General features: G+C 52.1%; 1 protein-coding gene across 1 annotated transcript in view; it reads right to left on the bottom strand.

The window, feature by feature from the left end:
* Window positions 1-539: 539 nt before the first annotated feature.
* Window positions 540-13,162, bottom strand: part of LGR6 (leucine rich repeat containing G protein-coupled receptor 6) — a 144,160-nt gene continuing 131,537 nt past the window's right edge. The window contains exons 14-18 of the mRNA XM_064471878.1: window positions 13,029-13,100; window positions 12,181-12,306; window positions 10,072-10,232; window positions 4,500-4,580; window positions 540-3,080 (exon numbers count right to left, since the gene is read on the bottom strand). Coding sequence (XP_064327948.1) covers window positions 1,843-3,080; window positions 4,500-4,580; window positions 10,072-10,232; window positions 12,181-12,306; window positions 13,029-13,100 — 1,678 coding nt within the window. The 3' untranslated portion in view covers window positions 540-1,842. The remainder of the gene's footprint in view (window positions 3,081-4,499; window positions 4,581-10,071; window positions 10,233-12,180; window positions 12,307-13,028; window positions 13,101-13,162) is intronic.

The raw sequence follows: 13,162 nt of genomic DNA, 5'->3' as shown, positions 1-13,162 counted from the left end.
CCTTCCAGTGCTTAAAGGGGGACTATAGGAAGGATGGGGGTGACCTCTTTAGCAAGGCCTGTTGTGACAGGACAAGGGGTGGTGGTTTTAAACTAAAGGAGGGGAGACTTAGGCTGGATATAAGGAAGAAATTTTTTACAGTGAGGGTGGTGAAACTCTGGCCCAGGTTGCCCCGAGAGGTGGTCGATGCCCCATCCCTGGGAACATTCCAGGCCAGGCTGGACGGGGCTCTGAGCAACCTGGTCTGGTTAAAGATGTCCCTGCTCAGGGCAGGGGGCTGGACTGGATGGCCTCTAAAGGTCCCTTCCGACCCAAAGCATGCTATGATTTACATGTGGACACAATACAACTTTCCAGTCCTCGCTCAGGGAGTACAGACAACATCCAAGCACCAGCAGCCTTGCTTGGCTGAGAGAGGCAGCCACTGAATGAACCAACAAGGTGCTTTTCACATGCAAGAGGACAGAACCCAGCCAGTGATCAGCAATGGGGCTCATTTATTATCTCACAAGAATGAACGACTTATACAGCTGCAGTAATGTCAGCAGAACCAAAGCTTTGCCCAGGACCTGAGCTCTGACTGTGGGCTCCCTGCTGCGTTGGGCGGCAGTGGGAGGGTTTGTGATGGAGAGGATGGATTTGGGAGATCCCTGAGCTGCAGGGAGTGAATTTGAGACTGTTCCTAGTGGCCTGTGTCCTCCTGATGCCATCATCCCACAAGGCTTATTTCTGTTCCCTCCTTCTACACAAGCTGCCCTTAAAATAGGGGAGGGCAAATGCAGCCCCCCAGATGGCTATTCTGCATGGAGGACACGTACCCAGGAACCAACAGCCTCTTCCAGGAGTGAGGTTTGGGGGCAGTGAGGGAGCCAGACCCCATTTCCAGTGCACCGGACCAGAGGCCAGGTGGCTGTGGGCAGGAGTGCCTTGGGTGTGCTGCAGCGTGCGAAGGTGGAGGAAGCAATGAAGGTGGAGGGAGCCCAGTATTCCCTTGGGTGCCCTGGCCAGGTGCTGCCGAGTGACCTCAGGGAAAGCACGTACATTTCTCCAGGGAGGTGTTTGGATTTGGCTGCCTCAGGGTTCAGAGACCCCTTAGACACTGTGAGCCAGATTGAAAGAGGGGCTGAGCATCCCCAGCTCCTGCTGTTATCTGAAGGTGGGAGTCCTGCCCAACCCAGGAGGATCCCAGTGGATAAAATGGAGCCTCCCAAAACAGAGGCGGGCCAAACCTCCAGTGCACACATGGATACACTGCTTTTAACCCACTTCCTCTGCTCTTCTAGTTGATGGTGTGGGGTGGACACAAGCCCATTTCCAGGGGTCTGTGGGACCTGTAGAGGACCCTGGAGGACAAGGCCTGAGATCCCTGTGGGTGGCCACGTCATTGCAGTCAGCCATTTCCATGTGTTTCTGCCACAGAGCAATGGCTTTTGCTTGCTAAGATGTCTCTGCCTTGAGAAGACATCCTTGGCTTTGCTGCAGGCTCCTCCCAGCTTGCGATGCTGTAGGATGACGAGGAGGAGGGTTTCCCTGACCCACCTCCTGAGCTGGTAGGGCTCTCTCCCAGGCAGTCCCTAGCAGGGGAAACACTCGCGCAGGGGGTTTATCTCCTCCCATGGCCAGCCCTGAGTATCTGGAGCTCAGTCAGAGCCCTTCCAGGCGAGTGGCAGCTGGCGGAGCGGTGCCAGTTGCCCAGGCAGATATGATGGGGGGGTGAGGGTAGATGGGTTGTACTGGTGCTTTACATGGAGCAGCCTGCTGTCACCTTGCTGGCCACCCGGCACTGGGGCTGGCCCTCAGTGTATGGTGTGAGGCTGTTCGGCACGGCTACTCAGAGGAGGTTTATAAGTGAGACGTGTAGGCTGGTGTGGGTGGGGAGGGGAAGAAGGCTATCCGGAGGCTGCTGCTGGCTGGATCTTGACTCTCTGAAGTGATCAGCACCTCATTGTCATTGAGGCAGGGACAATGCTCAGAGAAGCCCCTCTCCTTCCCCCTAGTGCCCACCCTTTTATTGCAGGGGACAAGCGTCATGGAGGGGAAGCTGTAGCTGTCGAGGATGGGGTGCACTCCCAGGGAATCAGGTGTCTCGAATATGTGGTCAATGTCGGAGAAGCTCACCAGAGCCTGGGTGGAGTCATAGGAGCTTTTCTCAATGTCATCAACCCTGCAGGACTGGGGGTAGCTCCCCTTGTCCTGGCCCTTCTGCCTCAGGAGGCGGAGGTCATCTCTGAAGTGGGGGTTGAAGAGCAGGTAGAGCAAGGGGTTCAGGCAGGCAGGCAGGGGCAGGACCACAAGGAGGACGGATTTGATGACCTCTGGTGTGATGAGGAAGAGGTTGAGTGTGGAGGAGAAGGTGAGGAAGGCCACTGGGCAGTAGAGGAGGCAGTTGGTGAAGATCAGCCAGGCCACATGCTTGACCATGGCACAGTCCCAGACAGCACTGAACTCCCCCTTCAGCAGGTTGCAGTAGAGTCGGATGTAGGTGCCCGTGATAGTCAAGAAGCAGAGCATATTTGTCATCACCAAGGCCACAGTGAAGCCCAGGGTGGTGGGTTTCCCATCTGGGATGGGGTATGGGAGGCAGAGGGGGGATGCTCCATATTCCCCAATGGAGAAGAGAGGCAGAACGGCAGCCACAGAGGACAGCAACAGGCAGCAAAAGGCAGCAGCCTTGACCTTGCCTAAGGAGGGTGACTTTCCATAGGCCCGCACACAGGAGACTGAAATGCTGCACTGCACAGCAGCCAACGTGAGCAGAAAGATGGCAGCCTCGGAGGCAAACACCGACAGGAACCCCGTCACCCTGCAGCCTGCGCCGGTCTCCCATCTAGCGCCGTATTTGGCAAACTGGCTGTAGGTCAGGGCGTCGACGAGAGCCAGCATGCTGCAGTAAATGCCGGTCAGCATGTTGGCTCCAGCTATGGAGCCGACGATGAACTTAACTGGAGAGAGGTAGCTGGGAGAGGCAAAGACAGCCAGGATGACCAGCCCGTTGCAGAGCACTGAGACCAGAACGATGACCCAGACTCCCAGGCGGATGATCCAGCTCTCAAACAAGTGATCACAAGGCTTGAAGGGACCTGGAAGAAAACAAAACCCAAAGTTAAACCCAGTCTCTGCTCTAGTGGTGCTGCTTGGAGCAGCAGCCAGGTGCCAGGACCTCCTCTTGGACACTGTCCAGGGCAGAAATGAGGTGCAGGGAGAGGTCTTATGTGAAATGTGAGAAACGGCAAACTTATCCGAGCCCCCAAAATAGAAAAAGGTTGTGGCCTGGCATTGCCCCCCCATGCATGAATGACCTCTGCATGGAGGGGGTGGCCAAGGCGAGATAAGTGTTAGAGCAGGAGGGAGAGACAGCAGGTGGGGAGGAAGAGAGGGAGGGAGCTGGGGTGACAGGGAAGAGACGGAGGGGCCTGGGCAAGAGAGCGTGGGAGGATGTCAGGAGAAAGAACGGAGGAGGATGGATGTGGGGAGAAGGGGGAGTGAGAAGGGAAGGTAATGGAGGGGTAAGAAGGGGGCTGGTGGTGGATGCTGTTTGCCAAAGGAAAAAGAAGAGAGTGGGGAGAGATGAGAGAGAGCTGCCTCTGGGAGGGATTCAGATGTTACTCTGGGGGGCTCAGGGCGGGAGCTCAGCAAAGACAGAAACAGGACGGGCCAAGTCTTAGGCAGTAGAGGGCAAAAGAAATTAGAGTAAACTGAGAAATCTTGTTCAGCTCAAAGTGGGTGGAGGTCTTTGGCTGGCTGTCCTCAGAGAGCCAGCACCTCTGTACCCAGGCAGCAGGGCATGCCCTCTGCTAAAATCTTGTTACTTCTTGTCTCTTTTGCAGCAAAATCAGTGGGAAAAGTGGTGAAAACTCCCTCCCTGCCAGTGTCCCGCAGCTGCCTGGATGGAACCAGGCCTCTCCAGCCTCCAGCTGTGCTTGTGTAGGACACCACTGAGCTGTGAACGGGGAAAAAATCAGAAGGCAGCTTCCTCGTGTCCCAGCCAGCCTGTGCCCACTGGCATGTATTCAGTGGAAGTAAGGAGAAAGTGGCTGGGTGCAGTCCAGCACCTCCATTCTCTGCCTTTCTCAACAAACAGAGTAAAGTACTCCTGCTGTTTGCAGTGCTGCAAGTATGATCAGGAGATCAAGGACTAGGTCCTGGCATGCAATATTTTGGGCTGGCTGGGACAAAGCAAAGTCTAAGTCTTGCAAGGGAACAGGAACTTCTTGAGAGCCAGAGTCTGACTGCGGGCAGGTTGGTGGATGGAGGAGCTGGTGATACCTGGCACCCCTGGTCAGGGATACCATGACCTTGTCCTCTCCTCATAAGAGGGCAGCTACATCCCATTTGGGGGAAGGAAGCCCCTCACTTGTCCCCAGTTTGGGCAAAGCCCAGCCATTCAGCTTCTGATCTGCACGTCTGTGAGACGCTGCAGGAAGGTTCATGGCCTTCTGGGGATTTAGAGAAGCTCGGAGGATCCCAGCTGTGTTCAAAGGGTTTCCCTGGCTCCTCACCGGGGCTTGGCGTGCACTGAATAGTGGGGTGCAGCTTTGATTCCTCAAGGTCCAGCTGGAGGTCATCTGCATCTAGGTCATCTGGGGAGAAAACAAGAAACGATGCTCAGAGAAGAACGAGCAGGGCCATAGGGCTAGCTGGGCCAGAAGCTTTTCCCACAGCCTGTCCTCAACACACACCTTCCCAGCAGTTCCCAGCCCACAGGTTCAAAGTAGCTGCTGGTGTCCAGTTTGACCCCTGCAGTCAGTGATGTAGAGGGAGAAGGCCTTGTAGACGTTGGTGGGTTGCAATGTGGCCAACCTCTCTGTTTTTAGGCTACTGCCAACATTTGATGTGTAAGAGCACCAGATCCCAAAGTTGTGTGACTGCAGATCCCTCCTCCCAGCATGCTGTATTAAAAATAAATACTCTACCCTATGTGGTTACAGAAAACAAAGCCTTCAAATGCAGTTTCTAAACAGAAGCTTTCTGGGCAGGCCTTGTCCAACGTTAGTTCATCAACAAGGACTTTGGAGCCTTGTTCAAAGAGAGCCGTTACCCTCTACTTGCAGCACAAATCCATCAGCAACCACCACCACCACCACGACGGAAGAGCTCAGAAGCGAAAAGACAAGAGAACCCAACATTTATTGCTTTATTTTATGTCCTATGATTTCTTGGGACTGTGGTGCCTTGTTTTTAACCCTGGAGGCTCCCAATCCTGGATTTGCTTAAAGGCAGACTGATTGCCCGTGCCTGCAGACTTTGGATCCGTGGGATTTATGCAACCAGACTGCTCTGCCCTAGGAGCCCAGCCTGCTGGCCCAGCATCTCCATCATGCTGGCAGCTGCACGCTGAGCCAGGCTCGGGCTCTCTGAAGGTCAGGCAGAGACTCCCTGGCTGAAGGAGAAGCTGCTGTAAGAGAATGGGGCTGAGACCACAGCTGTGTTTTTGATGGCCTGTAGGTGTAGGAGAACGGCATCCTCTTAATCTAATCTAAGACATGCTTTTCTGCTTTGTTCCCTGTTCCTCTTCTCAAGCCCCCCCTGATTCACAGCGCTGGGACACAGCGAGGACAGCTGCTGTCCCCCTGCACCATCCCCACCCATGGCACCAGCACGGCCTCTGCTCCCAGCCGAGGTCCCCAGAGGGTTTTCTGCAGGCGGGAGGAAAGGCAAAGGACGTGTTTTGTGCTTGCCAAAGCCGGGTAGCCAGGGAGCTGGATCTGTGGCTCCCCCTTGGATGACATGGAGTGATGCTGGTGCCCAGGTGTGCACCTGGCAGCTGAGACTGGCCAGGAAAGTGAGTTTCCACAGTTCTGAAGATATGGTTAACCTAAGTGGGATTTAGTTGCCTAATCTGCTTAGAGATGGTGCCTCTCATGAGGTCTGCTCCCTGCCTGTGTTTGAAAATACAGCTGGGGTTATTTGATTAAAGAATGATGACAAATTACATGTTATCTTTAGTGCCTCCTGACAGGCATTGTGGCTTTCTCAGCTTCAGTGAGCTTTGGGAAAAAAAATGTCATTTTTAAAAATGTCTGTATAAGAGTTGAAATATTACTGCTGCTTTGGAGTTTGGCGTGAAGACACTCACAGTGGGATGGAAAAATATTTCCTCTTTGTATTTTATAGTCTTATAAATCTCCAGTGTCTTTTCCATCCACAGTGTGGAGGCTGTGATGTGCAGTCATGATACTCAAATCGATGCAGAGACTTTCACCTTCTGTGCCCCCCTGCTACCCAACCCATAGTAATGGTAAAGCCTAATGTGCCCCCATCCCTTTTCTCTTCAAAGGGCTGGAATGCACAAAGGCTGGTTTTAAGCATAGGTTAAACATTTGCATGAAGTGAAGGAGTGATCTTTTGTTTTGCCTGCACTACTGAGCTAGCTGTGAATTGCAAAGCAATCCTTGGCCAACACAGCGGGATTCAAAGCAGAAAATGTACCTCTCTCTGCTGGAAATCAGTACTTCTCCCAGCCTGGGAACTGTAGAGAAAAGAAAATGGCTGTTGTGTTCTAGCAAGCCAGACTGCATTGTTTTTGAAGTAGCCCTTATTTATTTTAATTTTACTAAAGCACTTCCACTTTCTGAGGTCTTATGGAAAAACCCCACTTTGCTAGTAGTGCCCTTTCCATGGAAAATGGTTCCCGGCCAGTTGTACCAACACCAGAGTGGGAGGAAGAGGAGAAGAATTGCTGGAAAAGGGGTAGAACAAAAAAGATTGGGCTGGATGCTTCTTCCCCTTTGGTGTTGGCTGCCTTAGCCAGGGCAGTCCCTGCGTGGGGTTTGCATATAATTGCGCTCTGCCTCAGTGTTAGGGCACGGGTGGCTGCAAGGGGCCTGGGCCGGTGGTTTTTGGGGGACTCGAGTAGCCTTCTTGAACGACAGAAGCAGGAAAAGTGTAGCTCTAAGGACTCTCCAGTGTTTGCTGGATGGATGCAAAAGTTAATTAGTCAGCTTTACAAGCTAATGGAGGTGCTGGACTGGGTAAAGCAGTGTCCTATTGTCAAGGATAACCATACAAGTGTGTTTTCTTCTCGCTTTCTATAGCTTTGTTCCATTATTGCAAACATATGCTTGTAACTAAATACATCCCTTTCTATCCTCAAACCAGTGGTCCTGAGGGGGGTGCTGGGACTGTGATGGAAGTGCCCCGTGGCAATGGTAGTACTTGCACTTTGCCTGTCCTCCCTCTGCAGCCAATTTTGGGAGGACGGCAGGAGCAAGCTGCCGGGGAGAGCTGTGTGGGTGTCCTGTGTGATGAGCCCCATGTCACCTCTGGGCTGCTCCCCAGCCACACGCGACAGGCTTGGGGCAGGGGGTAGCCGCTAAACGCCACCGATTATAATCCAGAGAGGCATATCCCAAGCAGCAAAAATTTTGGAAACAGGACCTTTAATATCTGTTGTGACAAGGTGACAGAGTGATGAGACATGCAGTAACCGCAGTCCTTTGGGCCTTGGGTGGCTGTTACTCAGATGTGAATGGCCACAGCTGGGTGGTGTCCAGGGGGTTCCTGGGCATCCAGGGCCCTGGGAGGCTGGGGGGGAGCTGAGCTGGCCCAGGGGTCCATGGCACCATGTGCACTCTGTGGCTGGACTCAAATGGTCCCTTGGGTGCTGGGCTCGGCTGAGGGATAGGTGCTGGGTACGGCAGCAGGACAAGCTGTGGGAGGCAGCATTGCCTGGATGCTGGAGCAGGGCTGTGCCACGGGGGATCTATTTCTCACCCCTACATGGCTGCCTGGGACAAGTTGCCTTTCACCACCCTGTCGTGAGGTTCTGCAGATGTTGTAAAGGGCTCCTCAGTCCCTTGCTGGAAGCACTGTGCAAGGCTGAGAGGACACGGCTATCTGGGAACATGGCCCATCCCTCTCACAAGTTCTCCCACAGCATCCAAGTGCCCTGACAAGCCTGGCTGTACACTGCAGGGACAGAGCCCCGAGTTATTTTCTCTTAAAGAGACCACTTTATCTCTTGCATGGAAGGAATGTTTGGGAGCTTTTTTCCCTCTTTAATGAGGAAGTATTACAGGATTCATATAACACAGCTGAATACCACTGGTGGCCATCAGAAAGGAAGCACTGGGAACAGAAATAAAGCAACAATTAATGAATAAAATAGCAATATCACAAAACCCACATCGTCAAGAGTAGACCATGCATTGCTGAATGGTAATGAGAGTCATCTGCAAGAGCTGTACACAGTAAGGAAGGATATTCTTGTGCATTTCATGTTTGCGCCTCTGTGGTTTGATATTTCAAGACAAACCCAGTGCTTTAATATCTGAAAATGTGAGCCTTTATGAGCTGCTTATAGTCTCATCTGGCACACCTCAGAATCAGTCAGCATTCCCCTCTTGTCCTAATATCTCATGAACACACACATAATCCATGAGGGTGAGACTTGGAGGCCTGGGAGTCTGCGGCAGGTATCGGTCTGCTGACAGGGCCAGGAGAGACTATCCTTTGAGGCATCAAATGTTTTGGTGCCCAGCAAGAGCAGGTCTGTAAGCGGTACTATGAGCTCTGGTCACAAACCAGGTCTTTTCACAGATGCTGTAATTTGCTGGGCAAACACCCCAACTGTATGCAGAAGGACTGTTAGTGTATGGGCTGCATTAATGATGGAAAAACTGACCCAGATGAGAACAAATTCCTGCATCAATGACTGTAACATATGGCTCCTCTGTGATGTCTGCCCAGTGTAACCACCAACTCTACCATGCTTCCAGGAGCCACATGATGCTGGTAGCAATCACGCTCGCTAGCCTCTGGCTGGACTTTTTACATTGCTAAATGTATTCTTAGCCTGTGCAGGAGGAGGGCAGGGCGGATGGCAGGAGCAGGGACGCAGGGCTCATGACTCACTCCCTGGCTGTGTCATCCTGCCTCCCACCACTGCTGTAACCCAGAGAATCCAACTGCTCTGGGTCGATACCTGCCTTCAGATCTAGTCCTGCCTGCTTAGGATGCAGGAGGAGATTCTGCAGAGCTCGTGGTCATAGCTGGCTGCATGGTGATCCCAGGAGCCGGTGAGCCAAGCGCTCCCCAGGGACTCAGCCCTCTCCCCATCTCCTACAGGCACACAGCATGTTGTGGTTTTGTCTACAGGGCGTTTCAGACCTCGGAAGTGCATGTGGCCTCTATTTACACAAACATGTAAACAAATGCAGCATCCAAGCTGTGTCCTGAAATGCTATTTCCACTCCCCAGCAGTTACAGATGAAGCAAAAGGGCTCATGCTTTTTTTCACATTATTCTGAGATTCCCTTGCAAAGGGATCACACCAGCTTTCCTGGAGCTGCTGTTGTGCTGTGAGACTGTGGGTACAGGAGGTGTGCTTTGCACGCTCCTGTGCTGGCCTCGCGCAACAGATTGCATGGAGGTCTGTGCAAAAGTGCATTTGGGAGCACAGAATAAATTGACTCTTGAACAAAAAGTGCTGCTCATCTTGAACTGTGGAGACACCTCTGCCCTGCATAGGCTAGCTTTTGTGCTGAGCTCATCATATTCCCCAAACGAGTCCTTTTGATCATACCTGACCTTGTTAGCCCTGACCTTCGCTGTAGCATCAGGCTAAGTGCACAGAAGTAGCACAGACTCAGGTCTCTGCCTCCAGCCAGCTGCACGTTCCAGTTCTCTGAGTTCGTTCTCCTCAGATTAATCCTAGGGTCCATCCTCTGTATGTTGTAGCAACAAAGACCAATGTTCTGCCCAGAAATCTAATGACCAAGCCCAGAAGCTGTCCCATGTAACCTCGGCCACCTTTCAGTGGCTTGGGTAGCCTGTCTCTATAGTCAGCAAGGCCAAATTAGCAAACGTGTCCATGCTGTTGAGGACTGCCAGACCTTTCTGTTAGATTGTGAAGGTCTGGATGCACCAGCTCAGCTCTTTCTCCAATGCAGTGACACTAACTGAAGCCCAGTCACAGCAACTGGCCGCAGAGCTGGAGAAGGATCAGTCTGCCTTCCCTGAGGCAGATGTAACTCTGTGGCAGGCAGCGGGCCCACTCCTGCAAGTGCAGGATCACATCCTAGCTTGCAGCCCTGCCCATGGATTGATCGCCAGTCAGCCCAGTTTACTTACAGTGATTATCAGCATGACCTGGAAACAATTCCATTGTCCTCTTGTGGGGATCCTCCTCCTCAGGGCTCATGTCTTCTGCCTCCCATTGGTTGGACATCTTGAAGAAGCTGCTGCAGCTTCCATAGGCGCAGCACTGGTAGGCATAAGGTACCTCAAGGACTCTGCAAAGGGGGAAAGCAGAACTTTTAGGTGCATCACCTCCATGACCTGACTCTCCATTGCTTTCTACTTTTTGCTTAATTTCCATATGTGACAAAAGCCAGTCTATCAGGTGATGGTTACATCAGGGCTTTGGAGCAGGATGGAGCAGGACTTTGCTCTGGTGAAAGACTCTGTGTAGGACAGTGTGGACCCAGGTCACCCCACGGTGACTCTGCAGTGCCCCACCTTTGGCGGTTAAGACACTGTCTGTCGATAGGATCTTGTCAAACACCAGGTTTGGAACCTGCACTAAAGTTCCTGGATAATTCCTAAAGAGGCACCTCCAAACTCCGATTCCATGAGCATGGCTCATGCCTGCCAGCCTAGGAAGGGAAATCTCAGGTTCCTCAAGTGTAGCAAGTTATTTTAATATGCCTGATTTCTACTTGAAAGTAGAATTGTTAGTTGTTAATTATAGCATGTATTACAAGGTTAATTAAACAGCAGCTGAACATCATCTGGATGAAATACCAGGCTATCAGTCAGCAGCTGCATTTTCTTCAAAGGCAGCAAACTCCTGCTTCTTTGCTGGAAGTCAGGAAGACTGCTGATGAAGGCAAAGGAACCTCAGGTTTTCCAGACAATTAAGGTCTTCTGACAAGATCAGTAAATATGGTGAAACTCTATATTCCAAAAATATGCTTTTGTTTTAAGTTCCCAAACATTTCTGGCTGAGCCCCGGGAGGCTATAGAAACTGTATACAAGCTTGCTTCCTGCTAGAAGCTCCAAATTCAATCCTATTGTTGAAAGGTGGTAGGGAGGTACAGATCCTCCCAGAATGGCTAAGAACTGTTCTCAGATGATTCCTGTGACATATGCCCCAAGAATAAGACTACTTAATGGCAGTACCCCAACATTTAGGAAATGTTAATGGGTCCGTTATCTGGCGTGGTTCAATGAACCACTCCTGCAGACTCGGTCTCTCTGGTACAAATCCAAACCAGTGCCACAGACATCAATGGAATGAGTTTAGAGGAGGAGCAACCCTGGAAGTGCTGAACTTGACCTGCTGTGCACAAGGGACTGCCATCTTGGGTGTGGAGAACTCTCCAGAAGGTTCTGGGGTCCCCTGCCATTTGGAAACTAGACATGCAGCAGATCCCAGCTATGATGAGTCAAAAAAGTCAGAAGAGAAAGCCCTGCAGACACCACTGCTGAGGCAGACTGAAGTGAGAGCTCCACACTTTTCATTGGACCTGAGCTATTAAGCCCAGTGTTGGTGCAGTGGCCTGTGACCCCAGCAGTGGGTGTCTAAATTTGAGAAGCTCCCGCCTTGGGAACCTATTCTGGATGAGTGGGAGCATCAGCTCATGCATCCTTGGCTCCAAGGGAACTATCTGGGAGACCCAAGCAAAAGAAGGCTTTACCTCAGGGGAATTTGGGTCACCTGGACCATGGGTCCCACAGCCTGAGGGCAGGTGCTCTGCTGGTGACCCACCGCTAAGGTGGGTCAGGAGAGCCAGAGCCTGTAGTGTGGCACTGCGTGCCGAGCCTTTTGCAGCCTCGTCTTGCTCAGTTTGACCCCTTTAGGCTCCTCATTAATCCATAGCAGACAAGACATGGCCACACAAACAGAGTTTACTGAAGGAAAGCTGGATGTCATTAGCTGAGACTGGCTTCTGGGAATGTTTTCCACTGAAAGGAGCCCTGAGCTGGGCCTGCTCCATGCTTTCCACTTGAGTGCATGTTTGGGGTGGGGGCGGTGGGCCCAGGGAGTGCATCACCCCTCTCCCATGGAAGTCTTTAAAAGACGAGGCGTGTTAGTAGCAGATGAAGCTTCGTCAACCTATTGGCCTGAAAGGATGGAGGAAAGCATGAGATAAACAAGGGAAGCAGGAGGCTGATTGCTATAAGCAAATACCGGCTGTGCTGAGTGCCAGAAGTGAAAGAGCCAACACCACCAGTACCTCATTTTGGGGAAGCTCTCCTTGGTGAAGGGCTCGGAGAGAGCCGGGTTGCCTTGGAGCTTCAGATGGGTCAGTCCACCCAAACCATCCAGAGGCAGTGTGACCAGCCGGTTATCACTCAAGTCCCTGATGAAGGAAAAGCAGAGAGGGAGACTGTGGTCAGGGTTTTGCTGCTCATGGAAGCTCAGCCAAGCAGAGGCTTGGAGAGCCATGCTGCCTGCCTTAATTGCTCCTTCAAATGTGATGCTGAAATGGGGCTGGGTGCTGCATGGGGACCAGGATCCCCTGGTGATAAATGGATTGATACTGCAGTCCCCGGGGGCAATGAGGGGCAGGGGTTAATGCCTACGCTTAAAGCTCTGGGTGGTATCTACCTCCCTGTGCACATATCTCCCCCATGCATCTCTTCCCCCATAATAGGGCAGGTACGATTGCAGCTCCCAGCTCAAGACACCCAAGCATCTTAGTGAGGGGGTGAGGACTGGGGACCACTCCGGAGCCAGCAAAGGTGGTCTGCGATGACTCTTGCTGAAATGGCCTATTATGCTGGTCTTTCATAAAGGTATTGAAGGCAGGTATGAAAGCATCAGAAAGTGGAGGTACTGGCTTAAGTATTCAAGGTGAAAACATCTTGAAGATGGTCCCTTCTGCACTCTGATCAACCCCCTAATACTGATAGGAAACGTTGGGATTTGGTCTGCCCATGTCAGCACTGAGACATGCGCCTCAGCACTGCACCCTTCTGATGTCTAAATGCCCCGTGTCCCTGTAGCCTGGGGAGTCAGTCTGAGCTCCTCAGACACCTGCTGTCCGTGGCCCACTGTGAAAGAAATATCATTGCAACTTACAGTTTGGTGAGGGAGTGCAGGGTCACAAAGGCTTCGGGGTGAATAAACTGGATGTAATTCCAGCTCAGGTCTCTGCAAGGCAAGGACATGCCGGTAAGAGGGGTGCAGGGCAGGACAGTGAAGCTGCTGCCACC

The sequence above is a fragment of the Phalacrocorax carbo genome, chromosome 23, assembly GCF_963921805.1.
Source record: "Phalacrocorax carbo chromosome 23, bPhaCar2.1, whole genome shotgun sequence".
In the NCBI taxonomy this organism is placed as follows: domain Eukaryota; kingdom Metazoa; phylum Chordata; class Aves; order Suliformes; family Phalacrocoracidae; genus Phalacrocorax; species Phalacrocorax carbo.
This window is presented reverse-complemented; position numbering and strand designations above follow the sequence as displayed.